Source organism: Mus musculus, chromosome 15, assembly GCF_000001635.26.
Source record: "Mus musculus strain C57BL/6J chromosome 15, GRCm38.p6 C57BL/6J".
Taxonomy (NCBI): domain Eukaryota; kingdom Metazoa; phylum Chordata; class Mammalia; order Rodentia; family Muridae; genus Mus; species Mus musculus.
Genome location: NC_000081.6, coordinates 48,599,363 through 48,624,056, shown reverse-complemented (window position 1 = coordinate 48,624,056; position 24,694 = coordinate 48,599,363). Strand labels below are relative to the sequence as shown.

General features: G+C 35.0%; 1 protein-coding gene across 9 annotated transcripts in view; it reads left to right on the top strand.

The window, feature by feature from the left end:
- The window catches only part of Csmd3 (CUB and Sushi multiple domains 3), a 1,211,921-nt gene that overhangs the window by 168,502 nt on the left and 1,018,725 nt on the right, over nt 1–24,694 (top strand). For all 9 annotated transcript variants that reach the window (XR_001781523.2, XR_003951374.1, NM_001081391.2 and 6 more), the window contains exon 3: nt 1,951–2,063. Coding sequence is in view for 7 of the 9 variants with exons in the window: in NM_001081391.2 (NP_001074860.2) it covers nt 1,951–2,063 (113 nt within the window). In the remaining 2 variants the exon portion in view is untranslated. The remainder of the gene's footprint in view (nt 1–1,950; nt 2,064–24,694) is intronic.

Below are 24,694 nucleotides of genomic sequence, written 5' to 3'. Positions count from 1 at the left end.
GAAAATATATTGGACAACCTGAACCTAAACATGTCTTACGGGTAGGATGAATACAAGACTACTACAAGTGTATACACATGCTGTTGGACTTCCTACTTGGATGGAAATGTATCTAGAGACTAGGAAGTTCAGTCATATAGCTCTGAAGGAAGAGCATACTGCATTTGAAGGGTATCCTAAGACATGGATGCCCAGGAACCACGCAGCTCTGAGAGGGAAACCTCCTCAACAGAGGTGTTTTAGCTCCCATGAGAAGATATCCCAGGCTGAGCTGAGGAGTCCTGCTCCACTCCTTTGCTTCTTCCATTCTTCTGTTCTTGCCTTTGTCTAATGAGTCACACCAGGCAACAAACTCATAAAAAGGATTTATTGGGAGGGTCCAGAATAAGGGGGACAAATTCAGAGATGGCTGCCTCTGCTACAAGATAACAGCCAGGAACTGAGCAGGTCCAGCCTTTATAATAGCAATTCTTGTGAGGGCCGAGGATTCCAGAGTAGAAATTTCCAGTGTGTGTGTGTGTGTGTGTGTGTGTGTGTGTGTGTGTGTGTGTGTGTGTGTGTGTGTATGTGTGTGTGTGTACATGTTCCTGTTCAGAATTGGTGAGTTTTTATGCTCAGGAGTTTTGTGGGGAAAAAATGATGGGTTTCTCTGCTCATAGATTAGTGGCATTTGATTCAGACATTTTGCCTAAAATTAGTGTAATATGGAGAGGGTCCTATTGAGGGTCTGGAGACAACCTATGTGACAGTTACAAAGGCGGGAAATGTAGTTTTGGCAGTTAGAGTGGTATAGGGGAGGAGCCTGGCTGCAGGAATTTCTCAGAAAAAAGACGGGACCACTTTATTTGTAAATCCTCTTTGAGGTTTGACAAAATTTTCAAAATATACAAAGGGAGTCCACAGCAGGGAAGCCTTTCCCTGCTGCTTGACACCTCATGACTACCCAACACACATGCTACGAATTCTTCTAAAACCATGGTTCTCAAAATAGGATCCATTAGGCTCTGAAGGAAAAAAAGGGCACTTTCAAAAGGTCCACAGTTAAAACAATTGCCATTAATACTAGTGGATACTATATGCTACTTTTATTGCATTGACATTTCAGTCAAAGTACAAAAATGACACAAACTTTGTTTTATAGTGTCACAGGTAACGTAGAGGTTTGAATGAGTACTAGCAGTCACTAGTCACTTTAAGCAATTGCATTAAGGAAGAACTAATGCCGTAGTTACACTTAAGTATGTCATAAGATATCAATGAATTATAACTATAATTAACCTGAAATTTTAAATAACTAATTCATTGTAACATCACATATTACTCCTTAACAAATAATAAAACAAAACAGGAACTAACACTCTACAGCCTATAAAAATATATGTTGTCTTATGGAAAAACATACATATCTCTGAGTTGGCAGCTGAATTAGCTGCTTTTTTTGTCATAGAATATTATTTGTACCTGAAAAAATAATGACTTTAAACTATTGTTACTTGCACTGGAATATTTATTTTCTACTTTCTTGTATATACTTTTCTGTTCCTATGTTCTAATTTGTCATTTGAAGGACATTGATCTACACACCCATTATAACCATCACACGAATCATGTATTTAATGAAATTTTCTTCTAAAGGATCACTTACTAAAACCAATGACATACAATATTCTTAGACACAAATTTGCAAAATTCTCATTCTCAAAGTTTGAACTAATGAGAATTTTAATATATGTTACTGTTGATAGATATTATAAAAAGCAATATACTTTTATGCCAATAAAGTTTACTTGATATAATGTACTTTGATGGCTAAGTTATAATTAATTGGAAGGAAATATTTATGTATAATGAATAAAGAGAAAGAAAAGGGAATTTGATAACATGCCTTCTAATCCCTTTAGAAATCCTTTTAATGCCTACGCTGCTAACAAATTTCATTTTGCTTTTTAGGTTAACAGGATTCCACCTACCACCACCAGTGACAAGTACCAAATCTGTGTTCTCACTACGGTTGACCAGTGACTTTGCTGTTAGTGCTCACGGATTTAAAGTATATTATGAAGGTAAGTGATAGTAGTACAAAAGACACCAATTCCCATTTTACTGTATGTGAACAGTAATCCTCCAAATGTGATGATAGAAGACTACGTACCATAGGAGTATAGTGTCAGTATTTACCTATTGGTCCCAAATCTTGTGAAGAGATGGCTTCATTTTTTTAAAAAAAAATATTTATTTTTACTTTATTTATGTGCACCATGGATATGCATGCAGTACCAGAGATAGCCAGAAAAAGGTATTAGATGTGTTATTCCCTAAGGAACTTCTTTTCTTATCAATCACTAATGTACTGTAAACATCTAGTGTTGCTAGCTTTTATGTTTTCACACCAACTTAATCCTAGGCATAGGAACAATGTTTCTCTGTTTCCTTAGGAGTTAATGACAAAATCAAAACAAGGCTTAATGAACCATAGATTAGAGTAAAAAGTAGTGTGGTCAAAGAGTAATGGGTGGTATAGAGAAATCTCAGTTCTGCTGAGGATGCTGAAATGTATGGAAATGCATATGTTAAAGTGAATAAAATTCTTAATGGTAAAAAAAATCTATTCTTGAATATTTCTGGTAGAAATCATAGATTAATAACATTAAGTTCATTTATATAACAATTATACTTATATGAGGAAAATCTGCCCCCCCAGTCATAATAGTATTCTCTATATATAATTGTTTAAAGAATATGCTACAAAACAATCTTGAAAGTAGTATAAATGGAACAGTCCAAATTTAAGCATTTTATATCTGAGAAACTTGCAAAATAAATGTTATCTGGTAGAATGATGATTTTCCTCCTCCTCCTTCTTCTCCTCCTTCTCCTCTTCTTCCTCCTCTTCTTTCTCTTCTTCTTCTTTTTTTTTTTCTTGTTTTTTTCTTCTTCTAAAATGTAGTGTACCATGGAAATAAAATGCTTCCTAAGTTTGTCTCAAATATCAATATATATATAGAAGCTTTGAATATTTTTTTGTGGCATACACTTCTGAATTCTTCTTTTTCAAAGGAAAATGATTTCAATCTTATCTTTCTTTCTTCCTTTCTTTCTTTCCTTTCCTTTCCTTTTTTTTTTTTTTTTTTTTTTTTTTTTTTTTTTTTTTTTTTTTTTTTTTTGAGACAGGGTTTCTCTATATAGCCCTGGCTGTCCTGGAACTCATTCTGTAGACCAGGCAGGCCTCAAACTCAGAAATCATCCTGCCTCTGCCTCCCAAGTACTAGAATTAAAGACATGCGCCATCACTGCCCAGCCTCAATCTTCATTTTAATCATTTTTGCAAGACATTTTTATTCATCTTGAAAAGTTAATTCATAATATTCATTACCACAATCACAAAAGTTTAAGTATAATTTTGATAATCCCTGTGATGTTAAGAATGCAAATATTTTCTAAGTGCTTTTTTGGAAAAAAAGTCTTATATTCTTTTCATTAACTACAAAGTTATTTTTAGGGTAGTTTACACTTCAAACAAGTAGAAAGTATATTAAAGTATAAGAGCAGGTGGTGAGTTTTGACATTAGCATGTTTTCTGGTTTAGCTGTCAAGTTCTATAAATTCATTTTCAAAGTGTTCCAGTGACTATCATTGCTATCATAAATATGACTCTTAATGTCTCAGTGTTTTGCTCTTTGTAAATTTCTGTCATATTTTTTTCTATAGGAAAAGTGACATACATTCTATAACTTTCAAACATACTTTTGAGATGTTCTAATTTTAAATATATAACATAGTTATTCAAGTAGAAGTGAGGGATTGGCTACCACACTTTGGTATCTTTGCCTTGTTATTTTATGTTCCTTGAACTTCAATAACAATTTACCCTAATTTTCTGAGTTTAATATAGTACACAATATGTAATTCTATAGCTCTGTATGTGAAAAATCTTAAAGATCTGTGTTGGATTATTTTCTCAGGGTCTCACAAAGTGAAAATATGAGCTGAGCTGAGCTCTCATCAGAAGGTACAAAAAGACCTGAACTTTGAAGCTTATTCTGGGCTATAATCATTCAAGGTTGTGGAACTGATATATGCTTCATACAAGTTGGAAGCCATGAGTGCCTAATACATATACGTCTTCTCTTACCCTGATTCATGAGTCTCAGTGCCAGCCACTGGCTCACTGATCATTCTGAGAGCACCACTGCATATTTTTAGTTAGATCTGATTACTTCCAATGTAAGAGAACCAAGGATTGTGATAATAATCTCCATTTCCCACGTGTTTCCCCATGGATAGAACTGAATTATCAAGCAGTTCTAATCAATCTTTCCAGTGTGAAATAAATGGCTGAAAAATATAAATCCATCTGCCATTCTCACCAGAAGTTTTGAACTGTCTCTAACTTTCATTAGACTACTGTAGACCATTACATTAAACAATGGAGGGTGCAATTCTCCTTTCTTCTATAACATCCACATTAGGATACTCTTCACCATGGAATGAAATATTTTTATTGAATTTCTTAGAATCGAGCTTTGATGTATGAAATTTATAAAAACTGTTTTTATTCTCAATATGTAGAGGCTTCTTTACTTTTCGTCATTATTATCTCTCATTGTCTTACACTTTTCATCATTGCGGGAAACATTTATTCACAGAATTTTTCTCTCATATGTCTTTTAGTTGTAATTTTAAATAGGAAGAAAAGGGCCCTCTGTTCTCTGAAACAATGAGTTTGAGAAACACCAATATATACTATGTCATATAGTCAAGTGATTGTCGAAAGCTGATAAGGGTACAGCTAATAGGAAATGTATTTTTTTAATGGGACAAATTATGAGTATGGTTCTTATGCTTTTCTACATATGATGAACACATGTCAGAAACATTTGCCCTCTTTAAAAATATTTTTTTTTGTTCTTTGGGACTTTCATGTGTTTTGATCACATTCTCACTTCTATCTCAACTGGTCCCAGATCCATGTCTTCATCCCTACCATCCAGTCCTAATCCCATCAAATTTGCATAGAGTTTTTTTTTTCATTTTTTTTCCTCCTCAAGACCAATTTGTTCTTGCCAGATGCTCTTGGATGTGCATTCGTTCACTGGAGAGTGTTTGATTTACCAGAGGCTCCACTCTTAGAGAAAATTGCCTCTTCCTCTTCTTGCAGCTAACAATTGCCAATAACTACTCAGCTAGGGGTGACACTTAGTGCCCAGCTCCCATTGCCATGCTGGGATGAGATCTGGCTCAAGCTTGCTAGGGTTTGTTCATGCTGTCACAACCACTGTGCGTTCATATGTGCAGCTGCTCTGCTGCATCCAAAAGACACTTGCAAGGAGGGAGTTCTGTAGATACACTCTATTTAGGGCTAAGTTTCCAGCAGTCTCTTATTCCTTCACCTTAACCATGTGTCCATCTCTGTGTTGATCACCATCATTTTCATATTTTAATTTAGTAGTATAAGAAATGTGGCTGACAACTCTAATACTGTGAAGCGCTCGCAGAAAATTTTTTGCTGCCCATTCACAATATTGTGATGTGGCTTTTCACTCCAGAAAATAATGTAATAGTTTTCAAAAAGCAAGAATTGAAAAGCTAACACACCAGCCAGTTTCAAAAGTTTATTGAAATGTTCTACCATCACAATCTATACATAGTTTTGAGAAGTTTAATGGGAACTTCAATTTGCACTTAAGCAATTCTGATCAAATGCGTAGTGGTACAAAAGTATTTTTAAAATAAGAACAATTCTCAATATGTGTTAAAAACACTTTGGAAAAAATAATGACAAATACATCAGTTATTTTTTTTAAAAGCTACAAAATTGTTATAATAAATACTTGACAAATAAAAGAATAGTTAGACTTTTTAGATTCTACTCACCTGTCATATATAACCTTCTCCCCCTGAGAACATCAATGCATCTTAGTGTTCATTTCGAACTGTAGAATTTGTTTTTAATTCTTAAGCTTTAAAATTCTCAGCAAGATTTTGAGTAAATGCTTATAACTCACAATCAAGTCAGTCATTCTCTGGCAAAACAGCTGAGTTGCAACGAGAGAATTCTGTGCTATAACAATGCAATTATTAAATCATTTGTTAAACATATTTTGTAAAGGCAGATGTTATGATTCAGAAAACATGGTGGAACAACTGTCATTCAGGAGAAGACAGCATCCTTGTTTGTTGCCTATTGCACAGATTGAATTCTTTTGCCTTTGGCTTTACACAGAGCAGATATATTTACCCATGGAAATACTGTAATTCCAAAGTGACATTCTTGTCAAACAGACAATTTATGATAATGTTGTGTCAGGGCATTTTGAAAATGTTCTTATTTTTTATTTTTATATTTCTCCTTGTTTAGCTAAAGCCCCTTTGGTATGTATCATGGTTCCCAGATTAATGTTTCTATAGGTTTTCTGAGTTTGTGACATGGAGTAGGTTTCCATGTCTATCTGGTTTTTTGTGTGTTTTCTTGGCCTTGCTCCTCATGTTTCTTTGCCCTATTTCAGCATTTTAGGTTTGCTCTTATCTTCTTTAATTCTATTATTATCATCGCTTAGAAACATGATTATTTTCTAATGAGAAGAAAAGGGAGTGTATTTAGATTGGAGACATGGAAGTAGGATGAATGGGAGAATTAGAAAGAAATTTTTAATCAGGATCAGTCTACTCCATAGAAACAATATTACAATAAAATATAGAATAGGATATATAGATGTAGTTTTATTTATTGTCATGCTGGATCTCCATTTCTAAGTTAAAAGTATTTTATCATATTTACAAAAATCCTTCAGTGGCTTGAAAAATTTTAGAAATAAGAGGATTACTTTATACTTATCATATTTTGGCAAAGTGTAGCAAGACAGCCTCCACATTTTCCTGAATCTCTAGTTTTGTTTCTAGTTATGAGTTGTGTGAATTTACAGAACTTCCCTATGAACATTTTATTTTCCTTATAAATGACGTTTTTTAAGTGATGCCAACTTCACTCAAGTCTCTTTGTTTTTGTCAGGACATTCTGTGTAACAAATTCAGTCAATTTCTGAAAATTATTTTAAAAAATACATAGTTGAAGTCAACATTATGCCATTTGTGTATATATACTCAGTGTGTCAACACCTTGTCTCAATTTGGTTCTCTTTGTTTGGAATATTTTACTCATAGTTATCTGCTAGAAGTTTGAGGTCCCATGACAAGTTTTATATACTTTGTAAACTTGCCTTCAATCTTACCACATTTAATGAGTGCTTGTTGAGACTCAGTTTACACAGTGTACAGCTGACCATCAGAATAGATAATGAGGAAATGTATAGTATATATACTGCTTCAGAAGGACTAAAGCTTAAGAAAGTGCATGAAGGCAGACACAAGATTTATTTAAACTTAGGATATCATTGTTTACATAAGATTGTTAAAATATGCTAACAAATATATATGTGGATAAAAATCCTTACTGTCTTAGTAATTTATGAGGCAATCAAAATACTAAGTTTATAATACATAATCTTTGTGCTTCACATAGCAAGGATAAGATGATACAAAAGGATGTATTTTATTATTCAGAATAGAATGAGTAATTTTCGGATTTAGTCACATTTTGCAATGAATATCCTTCCTTTAACTATGTTGCTAATTCCATCAATTTGCTTAAGAGTTTCATAGTCATTGCTTTTAATAGCTGAGTAGTATTCTGTTGTTTAAATGTAGCACATTTTCTCTATCCATTCCTCTTTTGAAGGACATCTGGGTTGTTTCCAGCTTCTGGCTACTATAAATAAGGCTGTTTTGAACCTAGTGAAGCATCTTTCCTTGTTATATGTTGGAGCAACTTTTGGGTGTATGTCCAGGAGTGGTAAAGCTGGTCCTCAGGTAGTACTATGCCCAATTTTCTGAGGAACCACCAGACTTATTTCCAGAGTGTTTTTTTTTTTTTTCAGCTTGCAATTCCACCAACAATAGAGGAGTTTTCCTCTTTCTCTACATCCTAGCTAGCATCTGCTATCACCTGAATTTTTGATCTTAGCTATTCTGTCTGGTATGAGGGTGAGGTAGCCCAGTCACAAAAGAACACACATGGTATGCACTTACTTATAAGTGGATATTAGTTCAAAAGCTTGGAATACACCGAAGATACAATTCACAGACCACATGAAGCTCAAGAAGAAGGAAGACCAAAGTGTAGGTGTTTTGGTCCTTCTTAGAAATGGGAACAATATAGAGACTGAAGGAAAGGCCATCCAGAGACTGCCCTAGCTGGGGATCCATCCCATGAACACTCACCAAACCCAGACACTATTGTGGATGCCAAGAAGTGATTGCTGACAGGAGCCTGATATAGTTATCTCCTGAGAGTCTCTGCCAGAGCCTGACCAATACAGATGTGTATGCTTGTAGTCAACCATCGGACTGAGCACAGGGAACCCAATAGAGGAATTAGAGGAAGGACTGAATGAGCTAAAGGAGTTTGCAACCCCATAAGAAGAACAACAATATCAATCAATCGGATCCCCCAGAACTCTCAGGGACTAAACCACCACTCAAGGGTACACATAAAGAGACTCATGGATCCAACTGCATATGTAGCAAAGGAAGGCCTTGTTGGACATCAATATGAGGAGAGGCCCTTGGTCCTGTGAAGGCTAGATGCTCCAGTGTAGGGGAATGCGAGGGCAGGGAGGCAGGAGTGGGTGGTTGGGTGGGGGAACACCCTCATAGAAACAGGGGGAGGGGGAGGGGATAAGGGATTTCCAGGGGAAAAACCAGGAAAGATGATAACATTTGAAATGTTAAATAAAGAAAATATCCAGATAGATAGATAGATAGATAGATAGATAGATAGATAGATAGATAGATAGATAGATGTTGCTAAATGATCCACATCTGCCAACTATATCAGTTTTCAGTTTTGTATGAATGCTAGAATGTAGATTAGGTGAGAAATCTTTTTACTTTAATTCCAATAATATATGAAAATATGTTTACCTTAGAATGACAAATAATTTGATAGTCATTACAATTGACATTGTCAGTTGTATTAAAATATATATCATGTGGTGGACTAAAAATTGTTTTTAATTTATTTCTCTGTTTGCTAAACTGTAGTAAGTTTCTCAAACATAAGTTATAAAACTTTTGTTTCCCAATATTTTAATATATAACAAAATATTGTTCAATATTTTGTTCAGTAAGTGGTGTTCAATACATTATACCATGTATCTCTCATGCTGTACTATATAAAAAAATAAATAACAAATGTGTTCACATGTATTATCATGTCTGTAAATTTAAATTTTTCAAAAAGTATTTAATGAAGGAACAAAATAACCTGTTGTTTTGTCTTTGCTTGAGAATTATTCAAGCAAGAAATTTCTTGTAATGGTCATCCCAAATATTGTTTGTGCTGAATAATGTGATAGTTGTCTCTTTGTTAAGGTTTCACAGAATTTCACAGAATTCACAATGCTGTCACTCTGTCATCTGTCCATGTTCAGGGTGAATCAAAGAAAGAAATGATACATGCATATGTAAAGAGTAAAACAAACAGAGAGGTGGAGAAAAGTGTCTGCTCATGATGTACATCTCTGAGCTAACTGTTCCCTGCCAGGGACAGCCAGAACACCAGGCAATAATCCCAAGTCACTTAGAGAGAGTGGTTTCAGGAGTATGGGAAGCCTAGGTAAACTTACTTGTTACTCATTTGTTACCTTAAGAGTCCTTTCAGCAACTATAAAGTATTCACCTTGGATATCTGCTTTTTCCTGAAGGGAAATGAATGGCAAATAGATCCAGGGGAGAGGGGAGATTAGAGGCAGCTTGGAGAAGTAGAGAGAGAAACTGTGATTGGATGAGTTTCATGAGAAAACCTTCTTCCTTCCTTCCTTCCTTCCTTCCTTCCTTCCTTCCTTCCTTCCTTCCTTCCTTCCTTCCTTCCTTCCTTTTTTCTTTCTTTCTTTCTTTCTTTCTTTCTTTCTTTCTTTCTTTCTTTCTTTCTTTCTAGAGAACTGATAACTATAATGTTTCTAGATTTTTTTAAAAAATACCTTTTTTTATAGCCACTGTTTTTAGAAAGGATGATCAACTTTAATACTGAACTTAGCACTTTGTACCAAAGTATAATATGGTATTTATTGTTCAGTCAGTTTGATTAAATGTTAGCATTTGCTCTGTAGCAACAGACTTAATAGAGACTAGTGGCTGATCTGTAGATACTCCAGAGTTTTGAGGATTCAGACATCATTAGTAACTATTAAGTTCAGACTTTTGCACTCTTTTAAATGTAACAAATTGATCTACGAATTGATTCACGGTAACAATAAATCCTTAAGAATACACTGAATTATACTGTACCACAATCAAAGAATTTTTTTCATATTCAGCTAAAGAAATAACAAGAATATAAAACACTAGGTTTCTGGAGCCTTACTTTCCATAGACAGGGAAAAAACAGCAAGGGACATCCAATTGAATCAGTAGTCTGTTGCAGAAGACAATGGCCCTGAAATAAGATAGTTTGACTCAGATATATTAGAGACTAACCAAATTTGCACTGTGTTGGTAGTGGAGATAAGTTCCCTAGGCTGCTGATCAACGACGTGACGCAGTGCTTTTACAGAGGGATGTGGGAACCATTACAAACAGATGAATAACAAATTTTTAACAAACCAATAGAAAATTTTATTAAGGTAATTATTTGTTAAACATGTTGTATTCAATATTATCTCTAAGCTTATAAGATTAGTATGACAAATGAGAACAGTTACCAGACAATTTTTTTTTTCATAAGAATTTTGTATTATCTATGAAAACAGTATTTAGCAAAGGAAAAGATGGTGTATATACAAAATAGGAAGGTCCTTATTTCTAAAATTGTTTCTTATTTATTTATTTATTTATTTATTTATTTATTTATTTATTTACTCTACATCCCTCTCACTGCCTCACTTCTGGTCAACCCCTCCCAAAAACCTTCTCCCCGCCCCCCTCCTTCTCACCTGAGTGGGTGGCCCCCACATATTCCCCCACCCTGGCACATCAAAACTGCTGGGCTAGGCACATTCTTTCCCACTAAGACCAAAAAGGGCAGCCCAGCTAGAAGAACATATCTCATAGACAGGCAACAGCTTTTGGAACAGACCACACTCCAGTTGTTGTAGATATACATGAAGACAAAGCTGCACGTTTGCTTCTATGTTCCTGGAGCCCAGGTCCAGCCCCTGTATGCTTTTTGGTTGGTGGTTCAGTCACTGAGAGTCCCAAGGGTCCAAGTTAGTTGACTCTGTTGGTCTTCCTGTGGAGTTCCTGCAATCCTTCCCCCCAACTCTTCCATCAGAGTTCCCAAGCTCCATCCACTGTTTGACTGTAGGTGTCTGTATCCCTCTGAGATAGCAGCTGGGTGGAGACTCTCAGAGGACAGCCATGCTAGACTCCTGTCTGCAAACATAACAGAGTATCATTAATAGTATCAGGGGTTGGTGCTTGCCCATGGCATGAATCTCAAGTTGATACATTTATTGGTTGGCCATTCTGCTCCATCCTGCATCCCTGCATTTCTTGTACACAGGATAAATTTTGGGTCAAAAGTATTGTGAGTGGGTTGTTGTCCATATCCCTCCCCTGGGGTTTTTTTTCCTGGCTATAGGAGGTGGTCTCTTCAGGTTCCATATCCTCAATTCTGTAAGTTACAGAAAATGTCAACCCCCCATAGATTCTTGGGTGCCTCCCTCATCCCAGTCTCTATCATATCCTGGAGATGATCCCCAACTCCCCATTCCAATCTGTTGAAGATTTCCATTCATTCTCATGGCCATCTGACCATCTCTCCTGTCCTTTCCCACACCTGGCACAGAATCGCCCCCATTGCCCTTCCATAACCCTTCTCCCATTCAATTCCCTCTCTCCATCTGCCTCTAATGGCGATTTTATTTCCCCTTCTAAGTGATATTCAAGCATTCTTGCTTCTGCCTACCTTTTTCATTAAGTTCTTTGGTTCTGTCAAGTGAAGCATGGGCAGTCTGCATTTTATGGCTAATGTCCACTTATAAGTGAGTACATGCCATGCATGTCCTTTTGGGACTGAGTTACTTCACTCAGGGTAGTATTCTCAAGTTCCATTCTTTTGCCTGCAAAATTCACAATGTCTTTGCTTTTAATACCCGAGAATACTCCACTGTGTAGACGTACCACATTTTATTTTTCCATTCTTCAGTTGAGAGACATTTAGGTTGTTTCCAGTTTCTGACTATTATGAATAATGCTGCTATAAACATGGTTGAACAAGTGTCTTTGTGAGATGATGGAGCATGTTTTTGGCTATATATTTATCAAATGGCATACTTCAAATATAACTAAAGCAAGCAGATAGTTACTATATTTATTTATTTCAGAATATGAGTTCAAAAAGATTTCTGATATAGAAACATTTTCATTTATATTAGACAATATAAAGATTTCTATAATGTGAATACAAATTCCCAGCACACCAATTGTAGAAATGTAAATTCTTATTTTCTATAGACTTAAAGCAGGATACCTCTATGTAATTAAAAAGGTTCCACATTATCAATTTGAGGAATTAACCTGAAACACAGTGGTTATATTTCAACTATCTGTGATTTAAAGATCTTCAACAATAGTCTTCTATTATTAAATTTATCCTCTCTAGTAAAGCTGGTATGATTTTATTTACAGTGGAAAAATGCTAACAATATCAGTAACTGAAGATTTCATTTTCCCACTAAACAATATTGGCCTTTTCAACAAGAGCTGTTTATAGAACACCAAAAGACATTCATCACACAAGTCAAGTTTTGTCATGGTTGTACATTTAAAGCTTGAATTAAATTGCATTATTGTGCTCAGTCATTGGAAATGATATTATTGAGATACCCAATGTTAATAAAATACTGGTAAATAAAATTTACCACAGTGCATGATTAGATACATCTTTTATGTATAACCAATTTGTTTCAAATAAGTCTTGCCCATTGTTTTCCACAAAGGCATAAACTATTAGCTCTGGTAGGATAAACACACTCAAATGAACAAACATCTCCCAAAGCTACATTATCTTCAGCTATTGTTCCTTCCTTCTGGTACTCCTTTATAAAAGACTCTGAAAAGCTATCTGTCAAACTTTGATTGGCTTTCCTTTCTATTTTCACCTACCTAAGTATACTTATGACTTTGTTCTAATAATTAGCTGAATCTATTATTTTCAAGGTAAAATAGTGATTTAGCAAATCTAGAGAATACTTCTCTGCTTTCTCTTCCCTGATTTTTATCAGCTTAGCATCTTGGCTTCTTGACATTGTGGTTTACCACAGGTCAAAAACAATGAATCTGAGTAACTATAGTAACTGTAAACAAGAAGCATCTGAAACTATAATCCACAATAAATAACTTAGTCATTATAAATAACTTATTTCAAGTGTTTCTTCTCAGCTGTGGAAAGCTAACTAAATGTGAATAACCATTTACCAAACTTAAGGCACAATTCTCAAATCATTCCTGCAATATATATATATATATATATATATATATATATATGGTAGGAGAGATCTATCAGCAGTTAAGAGTGTCTGCTGCTCTCCCCGAGAACATAAATTCAGGTCCAAGCATTTTACAACTGGCTGTAACTTCAGCTCCAGGGGACTTGACGCAGTCCTCAACATCACCTCTATATACATGCCAAACATTGACACAGACACGAAATATCCACATAAATAAAACTAAATTCTTAGAAGAGAATTTAACAATCCTAGTATTATCTCCCTTTAAAATATTTCCTCTCTGTGTTCCCAAGGAGGCTCTATTTTCCTTTAATTTCTTACTAAAATATATTAATTCCTTAGCTACCTGCAACAGTTACTACTTTTAATTTCTAGAAATTTCATTAAAAATGTTCATCAAATGACCTTGACTCTCATTACTATCAACATTTCTGTTCCAGAGGAACCATCTTTGACAGTGTCTGAGAGGATAGATGTGTCAATTTACCTTGGCTGTGATGAAGCAGTTGAGATGTTCAACTTAATGAAGAAAAATGTTTATTTTGGTGCAAGGCTCCCAGGATTTTTCTCTATAGATGCTAAGCTCCCTTTCCTTTCACCTGTGTTAGGCAACTGTGGCAATCAGTTTTTCCTGTAGCAAATTTTCTCACTTCATGCCAGTCAGGGAACAGAAAATCATCATCTTTTTACTGCATCTCAACCATTCTGCTGGCTTGAGACCAAACCTTCAACACAGGCTCTTGCAGAACTTGCAAGCTACCAACCATAATAGCCATAAATACACTAACGCTATCTATCATTTAGGTATAAGCAGTGAAAAGCCGTAATGGCCGTTCAAATGTTTTATTCACGATTTGGGTTCATGGAGAGTTTGATAAAAACGGCCCTTTAGGGTTGAGCATTGCAAAGTCTTTCAGTCTGCAGAATGTTCACTAGTGATTCTCTGTGCTAATTAGCATCCATTGCAAGACAAAATAATCTAATAGAACTAAGAGTTATATTGATATAAGGGCTTTGTTATATGAATATGAGAGGTATTTTTATCTCTGTGTTCACTTGGGAAAATAATTGTAATAGGCTTTTCCCTTAAGTCTCGTGACATATCTAGTGTCAAATTTTTAGCTGTTTTAGATCTACCCATTATGGTATCATCATTTAGAGGGAATCTTGAATCCAGTCAAAAACATGGCAAGTTATTCTCATGCTATTTTTGATCCTACTGTACCAGTATATTCTGCATGTTGTTCACTATTACAGATCACATGACTCATAGCTAGGTAACATTGCTGATTACTTTCTCCACTAGTAGCATGCAAGGGACATTCTAGCAACTCCAATACTAGTCAGCTGGGGTAAAACTTCTCATTGGCACAAGCTTAACTTCTCTTTGACAAAGGACTCAGCATGATGTAACACATTCTTGATGCTGGATATATCAACTGGTAGCATATAAAGTTTAGTTGGGGCATTGTCTCCCCCGCTACCGGGAACTCTGTTTACATTCCTTTCACATATGGACATATTTTAGGAAGTTGCTGCAGTCTTAGGTTTCCAGGAGACTTCTCATGAGACCTTCAGTGTGAGTTGCCGGTCCTCTTATATCCTCTTTTACATCATCCTCCCATCCCTCCCCCTTTAGTCCTCCTGTTATAGCTTTGCTTTCAATTTCTTTATAACCAAAAACTATACTCCCCTTCCTTGGGAAATCCTCATCACCCTGCAGGCAGATCTTTTATTAGATACTTAGCCTTTGGTTTATATAAATGACACACATATCTAAAGCTTAAATTCTAATACCCAAGTATAGGAGAAAACATGCAATGTTTGTCCTTCCAGATCTGGATTACCTCACCTAGGATGTTTGCCTCAAGCTCTATCCATTTCCAGTCAAATCCCATAATTCCATTTTTATTAGGAGCTAAATAATGTGTTTTGAGAAAATACTTTTATTTTGAATGTTAAGTTGTAGCCTAGATTGTTTTTTTAAATATTACTATAAATAAGATAAAAATGGATAGAGAGACTAAGGGATGGGCCTGTAGTTAAGAGTTCACCTTGCTGCTGCAGAAGACGCAGGTTTGCTTCACAACCCACACATGGCAACTTAAACTTTCTGTGGCTGCAGTTCCATGGGAATAGACACCTGCTTATAGCTTCTGGGGACTTCTGCATGCACATGGTTCATGTACATGAGCACACCCAGAAACACATGGAATAAGTAAATACATTTTTTTAAAGGAATAAAAGTTAACATCAGAGTCTGTCACTGTTGCAGAATAAGGCATGGCAAATATTCATGCTTAATATCATTTTTGTACAGAGCATTTTATTAATGTAAAAGTATTGTAGTTCTAAAATTAAATGTAAAAAGGAATCCAGTCCTGTTTATTTAATAATGCACTTCAAAACATATTTTTAAACTTCTACCATGGGGATTAATACTTAGAAAATCCTTAATAACACTTTTAGAATGTTTACAATTTGATGAGTAGAAACAACATAATCCACTGAATAAGTATGATTCATGCTTTCATTGTTTCAAGCAAACAATTCTGATAAATATATATAAATCTTTACATAAAGAAAAGTAACAGAATTAAGAAACTTTTAGGTAGCAATATGCTGAAGCAGGCTTTGAGTTTTCTTCCCTTCCCTCCCCTCCCCTCCCCTTCCCTCCCTCCCCCTCCCCTCCCCTCCCCTCCCCTCCCCTCTCCTCTCCTCTTCCTCCCCTCTCCTCCTCCTCCCCTCTCTTCCTCCTCCCCTCCCCTCCCTTCCCCTAACTTCCCCTCCCTTCCCTTACCCTCCTCTAACCTCCCCTCCCTTTTCCTTTCTCATCTCTCCCTTTCCAGTTAGCAAGTAAGTTAAGCACTTACCAGCCCAAGGTAATCAGTGAAAGCCTCAAGCTGTTTGCCCTAAAGCCTTTTTCCCTTTATCCTGTATTTCTTTGTCTGTCTTCTACACTATTCTTAATCAGGCCTTTCCTTATTTAAATATTTAAAAGAACCACCAGGAATATCACTACCCTGCTACTGCTTATTTTTAACACAAGAAACAAAGCTCTGTATCTGAGCTGACAACCTTCCTTTTGTGCCACAAATGAGAGAGAAACTTAAGCATTCTTTCTAATTCTCAGCTTCAGTTTTTTCATTATATTATTCTAGAACAGCACCTTTGAGCCACATTTTAGCTTTCTTTCTTTCTTTCTTTCTTTCTTTTTTTCTTTCTTTTAAAAATGTCTGATTTTGTTGTGCTGAACTCCATTATTCTTCTTTTTAAAACATGATCAAATTGGGTGACAATTACTTTCCGTATTTAGATACAAACTGGTTGTTGCTTCCCGCTCATCAGCTTTTTGTATTATTAAAAAATTCTCTCATTCAGGAAAATTGCAGTGCTTAAAAATAATTGACTTCTATAAATATCAAAATATCAAGTAATCTACATCAAATTTTCAACAACCATATTATAAAATGGCTAAACTTGTTGTACTATCTACAATAATACAGATGGCATCAGTTAGTACAAATTTCATTGCCCCATGATCTGAAGAAATGATGAGTACCATTGGTGCTAATCACAGAATTCCATGTGTTTACATCATTACTAAATCAAATGTTGTTCCAAACATTATTACCATAAAGGCTAAATATCTTATATCCTTTCACAATAAGTTGTAATAGAATTTGTGTTATGTTCATCACTGGTATTCTTGTGAGCACTGACCACTAAAAATATTTAAGTCATAAATGTTATATGAAAATATTTGATATTTTTGAAACTCTAATAAGAAATCTTAATTTATATTGTTGTTTTTAATTGATATTCCAGAAACATATGTGTGTCTGTATTCTTTTAACAGGTAGTGAGTGGTCCTTCACTGCTTTACTCCCTATTACTACACATGTATTTCCTATTGTGTTTAATTCACTATGGTACATATATAATAATAATGATTAGAGGTTTACAAAATAAAATTGTCTGTAAAATTCTCATTATTTCATTCTGTACTTACCACTAATTATACAATAAAAGCTAAAATATCAAAACAGGATATAGAAGTGACACACAGTATATTATAATTTAATTTCCATGTTATCTATAATTTATACTCTGATACCCTAAGCACACTATGGATATGAACACAATTATAAAATCAGCATTGATATCTTTTATTTGTTTATTTTTGTGGCAGGGTCTTACTATGTAGCCATGACTGTTCTGGAACTTGCTATGTAGAGCAGGCTGTTGTTGAACTCACAGAGATCTTTATTCCTCTTCTTCCTGAGTGCTGGGATCAAAAGCATGCAGCACTATACCTGTGTTGCCTATATTTTTTGTTTATATTTTGCAAACATAAACACTATTGTACATGAAACTACAATGGCAAGAGAGAATTTATAATTCTTTCTATAATTGAGAGAATATTATAATGGTTAGTAAAAAAATATCATCCTCATTAATTCACTAACTACCAAGAATTCAACGTTATTGAAACAACCATGATTTTTCTGTGCAATACTTTGATTCAGTTAATAAACATTGTGTTGCTGTTGTGGAATGTGACTTGGGTGAATAGCTGAATAAATGTCAGGGACAGTGCATGGTGACATAAATATTGAGTGTTGCTAAACAATACATGTGATTTGGTTGTTGGATATCAAAGAAAACCAAAGTTTCAGGTAAATAAGAATCTTATGGCATTCACCTCATAATCACCATTTATATATAGAGATCTTTGATTCATTGACTTTCTTTTTGAGTAAGAATCTCATACTGTTGGTTGTTCTTGAACCTGTTTGGTCTTGCAGAATGGCTTTGCAATTCGAATTCTTGTAACTTTGCTCCTGAGTACTGGGACTGAAGACATGAATCAATATGCCTGACTATTTTTAAGTCTTTTGGAACTGTTTTGAGATTCCATCTCATTGCAATCAAAATGGTTATCAATTCAAACAAACAAGCAAAAACAACAATAATATCCAAAACATAAACAAGTGCTGGTGAAGGTATCTGGCAAAAGGAACACTTATCAAATATTGGTGGGGATGAAAACTGCTACAACAGCTCTGGATCTTAGTAAAGGGGTTACATGGAAAAATAGAGGGCAGTGAGATGGTCCTTTGGGTAAAAGTGCCTGAGACAAACCTGGCCATTATAACTCATACAACCCATGCGTAGTAGGCAGATCCATTTCCTGGAAGTTGTTCTCTGATATCAGTGTGTTTACAGTGACACTTGAATGTGCATACAATATGTAAATAATTACACACACACACACACACACACACACACACACACACACACACACACACACATACACACACACACAAACACAAACACACACACACACTCTTCTATAAGACTCCTGAGCTGCATCCAATGTTTGGCTGTGGGTCTCTGCATCTGTTTCAGTCAGCTCTTGGGTGGAACCTCGTAGAGTTCTGAGACTAGATTTTTTTTTGCATGTTTATCAGTAACTTTTACATTTATTATTTAATTTTAGCAAAGATTTTGTTATTTTTTTCATAAAATTAAAAGGTTTCTAAAATATGTTTTTGTATCTAAACATTACTCATTAAATACTTTCTAAAACCCTTGAGTAAGAATTGCCTTTTAGTTATTATATTTTAGTTTAGATAAAAATGATGATACAATTGAGATTTAAAAAAAACCTGTTTTGCATTAATTTGCTACCAATTATAATTAAATTGAGCACAAATACTTAAACACAGAATAGTGAAATCAAATAGAAATTTCCTTAAATAGAGAAACCAATGTCAAAAGCAGTAATCAATCATAAGATTTTGTAAGGAAATTGATTAGAAAAACATTAAAGAACAAAATTCCAATTATAGAGGTTTGACAAGATGTCTTAGTGGATAAAAGCATTTCTGCAAGGCCTCATAGCCTCAGCTCTATCTCAGGGACTTACATGGTAGGAGGAAAGACCTGACTCGTGCAAGTTGTCCTCTGACTGCTTCATAAAATGAAAATTTCTAATTTCTAAAAATTCTTATTGTTAGGTTATAGGCCTAATGTATAACACTCACAGATACAGACATAATTACTATATGACTCAACAGACAGCATTCACCAGCTGATATGAGGCCCCCAATACACAACAGTAGAGGACTTGGGGGTCTGTGTTCATTCAGAGATGATGCACCAATCCCTCAAGAGACTGGAGGTCAGGTGGGGTGGTGGGGTGGTGGGGTGGTGGGGTGGTGGGGTGGTGGGGTGGTGGGGTGGGGACAGCCACTTGGAGACAGGGTGTTGGGGAGGAGGTATGGGATATGGAACAGTCAGAGGGTGGATGGGAGGAGATAAAATATGGAGTAGAAAACATAAATTAATTTAAAAAATAAATAATTTAATTATTTTATGTTTTACAAAGCTGGGCATGGTGGCGCACACTTTTAATTCCAGCACTTGGGAGGCAGAGGCAGGCATATTTCTGAGTTCAAGGCCAGCCTGGTCTACAGAGTGAGTTCCAGGACAGCCAGGGCTATATAGAGAAACCTTGTCTCAAAAAAAAAAAAATAAATAAATAAATTAATTAATTAAAAAAATGTATTATATATCAATTTAAGATATGCCCAAACTCAATTAATAATTCTTAAAAATTCAAGACCCAGAATTCTTCCTATTTGAAAAAACTGCAGGGTCAAAAATGGAGAAGAGACTGAAGGAAAGACAGTTAAATGACCTGCTCAAATTGGGATCCATCTTATGGGGTCGCAGACAGGTACCAAGGCTTAACACTATTACTGATGTTATGATGTGCTTACAGACAGGACCCTAGCATGGCTGTCCTTTGAGCGGCCATACCAGCAGCTGACTGAGACAGATGCAGATACTTACACTCAACCATTGGACTGAAATCAGGGACTCCTATGGTTGAATTAAGGGAAGGATTGAAGAAGCTGAAGGGGAGAGAGACCCCATAGGAAGATGAGTAGTCTCAACTAACCTGGACCCCAGGGAGCTCACAGAGTCTGAGCCACCAACCAGGCATCATACATGGGCTGGCCTGAGGCCCCTGTATATATATAGCAGAGGAATGCCAGGTCTGGCCTCAGTGGAAGATGCTCCTCATCCTGTAGGGACTTGAGGCTCCAGGGAAGGAGGAGGCCTTGTGAGGAGCATCCTCTCAGAGGCAAAGAGAGGAGGAGTGGGATAAAAAACTGTGAGAGGAGGGACTGAGAAGGGGGCAATGCCTGAATGGAAATAAACAAAATAATAATAAAAAAGAGAAATTAATGATGAGGAAAAAATAGAAAAAGTAATCTCATCTAAGTCTAAAATTGTAATTTTATATTAGAGAAATATTCATGATGATACAATGGATACTGGCCACTACTTAATTACAGCCTAATTTTGGAGTTTTCTGTGACATATGATGTATTTTCATATCAATGAACTTCAGCTACTCTGAAAGCAGACAATAGCAATTTAAATTTCTGTATGTTACCAGAGAAGCCACAATGAGAGTTTGAAGTGCATAGTTTATATCACATACATTGAAAATATTAAATGGTTTCTTTAATTTGGGGGTGACACCTGATATATTTCAACAAAAATAGGAATCTAATATTCAATCTACTCTTATAATTTTATCATGTTCATTGTGCTCACACATGAATCTTTACATTTTTCTTAAAAGCAAAAAGGACTGTAAAATAGGTCTTCACATTAAATACTGCATAATACCCTAGTGTATTGTCACTAGTCCTTCAGCTGCAATAATTGTTCCTACTTCTACTGAGATCTCTCAGACACTGAACCACCAACCAGGCAGCACACTCCAGCTGATATGAGGTCCCCAACATATATACAGCAGAGGACTGCCCAGTCTGGGTTCAGTCTGAGAAGATGCACCTAACCCTTAAGAGACTGGAGGCCCTACTAAATTTTAAAACACGGTTTTCCTTTTAATTTTATAATACAATTCCTGAACTTTGTTGGTAAGTTGAAGTTTATAAGATAAAATGGCATTAATCTTTAACATATATGTTTCTTAATCTTAACATAAACATTTATTCTAGTATTCCAAACCTAGTATTCACTGCACATCTAGACAGCAAACAGCAAAACATGTCTTTTCTGATGTCAGCATATGGTCTTGTTAAAATGCCAGTGATGTGGGTCAGAGGACAGTGGTGAACAGCCCCACTCAAATTGTATTCTCCTTCTTCAAATGTTAATTATTCTTTGTAAATTCTAATACTTAGTGTTTTGGTGAATCCTATCTTATTTTAACTTTTTAAGAGGTTTTCCTTTATGAAAACCCGTTCACCCCTATTTTGCAATGTGGTCTTCTCTTCTGAAGACATTTGCTTTTTACTTTGTTTGTTTTGTTTTTAGCATAACCTATAAATATCCCCATAGACTGCATTTACCAAGATCATTCTAGGATTACACTAGAATGCTAACGTAAATACATACATGTATTTCAGTATAATTTGTACGTTTTTCTTTACTGGTTAATAACTCACAACTTTATTTTGAAAAGCCATTCCTCAAGGAATATATCAATCTCAATCATACAACTATTCTTCTTCACTTTTTTCCTTCAAAGGATATGGATCTATGTGGTTTAGGACAGCCAGGACTATACAGAGAAACCATGTCTTGAAACAAAACAAAACAAAACAAAACAAACAAACAAACAAAAAGACTGAAGTCTAAATGGAAAGTTATTTTTGTTTTTCCATCATAGTTTTTATTGAGGGGAACTCTAACTTTGCTTTTTTTGTACATTTTCCCAGGATTTGTAGGAGAATGCTTTTTTTGTTTATCTTGTCTGTTTCCAGTTAAGAAAAGTACCAATATCTGTCTATCTATCTATCTATCTATCTATCTATCTATCTATCTATCTATCTAATCTATCTAATCTATCATATTTTTCCTTTTTGTTCATTTTTCATAGAAGACCTCAAAATACTAACTATTGGAAAAAGAAGGTACTTAGAAGAAAAACATACAAACAATATAAATTAATACCTCAAAATTTATCTTTTATTGCTATTATTTAAATTTGCACACTTAATGTCTTTTGGCACATTTTATTGTCTGAAGATTGTTAATGTAGTAACAAATACTTGAAGATAATGAATTTCATCTTGTGAATGCAGAACAGAGGAAAGGAGCCTAGTTACACAGATCTTGTCTCCCATGAATGCTGTTATTTGTAGCCACTTCCACCTTCTGAGCAGGAGGATGCCTATTGCAAGGTCATGACACTTAAGCATCTCTGGTCATCTGGGCTTCTAACAAGCATGACTCCTATCAGTTCTGTAGCTTGACAGCATCCTTCTGCTTAGAATCCTTTGTTGTCGCCTTAATTAAATTCTACATGGCACACATTGAATAGACCTGATGCCAGTGTCTGTCACTAAGATTAATTTGATGGGTTGACTAGCAGCGCACTCGAGGGAAAATTCTCCAGAAGCCAAGGTATCATGACAATGAGATGTGACTAATGCTAGGAGATGATTCCTCATAAGTCGCTCAGACTTCTGTATGCGATCCAAGGAGTTGGGTTAACTGTGTTTTTTCTGAACTTTATTTTCAAGGAAGATTTTAAGGTAAAATATTTCAAAAGGAGGCAATAGTAAATATTTTGTTAAAACACAAGGTATGTTTATTACTAACTATAAAGCGTCATGTGGTTTTAAGGAAATCAAAACGTCTAGTTAAAGGTAGTAACTTTACCTCTTTCTTTTACTTTGTAGGAAATGATATTGGGCACTGGTATAGAAAATACTGAAACTGCTCTTAGTATAATTGTTATCTATTGTTTTATGATACAAAAGTCTGGTGTCTGTATACTGTAAATAGCACATGATAACCAGACAATTTAGTCAACAAGATTTATACCTTTTTAAGTTCTTGATTTCTTTCAGCCAGTGATAATAAAGGTTTTGTGGAGCAGACACCCTCAAAGGCAGTACTCTATAGGCCACAAATTCAATGCCACACATATATGCATATGATTGTCAGGCATCTTGGATATAGCACTAGTCCTTGAATTAGAGAAAAATGATCATGACATTTAGTATTACTTTTACAGTTCTGTTTTTGTTGATAATTGCAAAATATGTTCTCAATTGGCAGAGATTCCAGAAAAACATCCCTATTCATTAGGAAGCATGATAACTTTAAAAAGTTTTCCATATTTTACTGTGAATTTTCTTTAAATATTTAATACATATAGTTTTTCAAGTTTATTTTCTAAAGTGCAATTCTTTTATTCTTTTTATATTAAACTTTCAAAAGTTATTATATCCAAACACAACTTAATTACTTAGTACTTACTTTACTATATATGTTATATATTAGTATATATCTATATGTCTTATGATATTATATATTTAATGAGATAAATATAATTTGTCCTATTAAAACTTGAAGTCGGCCTCCAGATATTACAGGAAAAATAAATTTAAAATGTGTGAGGTTTATTCAGTATATTTTGCATCTTAACTACCTAGATACTCAAAGTCTAATTTGTCTTTAACTATAAAAAATATTTCTAAGGCAGAAAATGGAAAGATGAAAATGAAATGTTCCAACTACATAAAAACATAATGTTATGAAACATTAAATCTGTTGCAGTTGGAAACACATTTATGGGAGGAACACTTACAATAAAATCACTCAGAGAGTTTTTCTTTTTAGTTTGGGTTCATTTTTTATGAGAGTAATGTTTGTAAAAGAGCCAATGAGCCAATAAATGTCACTTATGGATGACCAAAGACCATAGTGAAGGCCAGGTGTTGTACTACCCTAAATGTTATTCTCCATCTCACTAAGCAGTCCTCCTATTCCATGGATGAAAGGGGTTTGATAACCAGATGAGAGATGCAAACTTCACATGTTCACATTAAAATTTATTGCCAATCTGTGCTATGTTTGTTATTTAAAATGTGCTCTGCTGACCTGGCAGGATTATCATTATGTGACCCTTTACTGGCAATGGATTTACTAGACCTCATTTTAGGTTTATTTAGTTTTCATCTTTTTTTTCCATTTTTTTATTAGGTATTTAGCTCATTTACATTTCCAATGCTATACCAAAAGTCCCCCATACCCACCCACCCCCCACTCCCCTACCCACCCACTCCCCCCTTTTTGTTTTCATCTTTTATTATGATGTTCAGTGACAATCGGGTAATTCATGCACATTT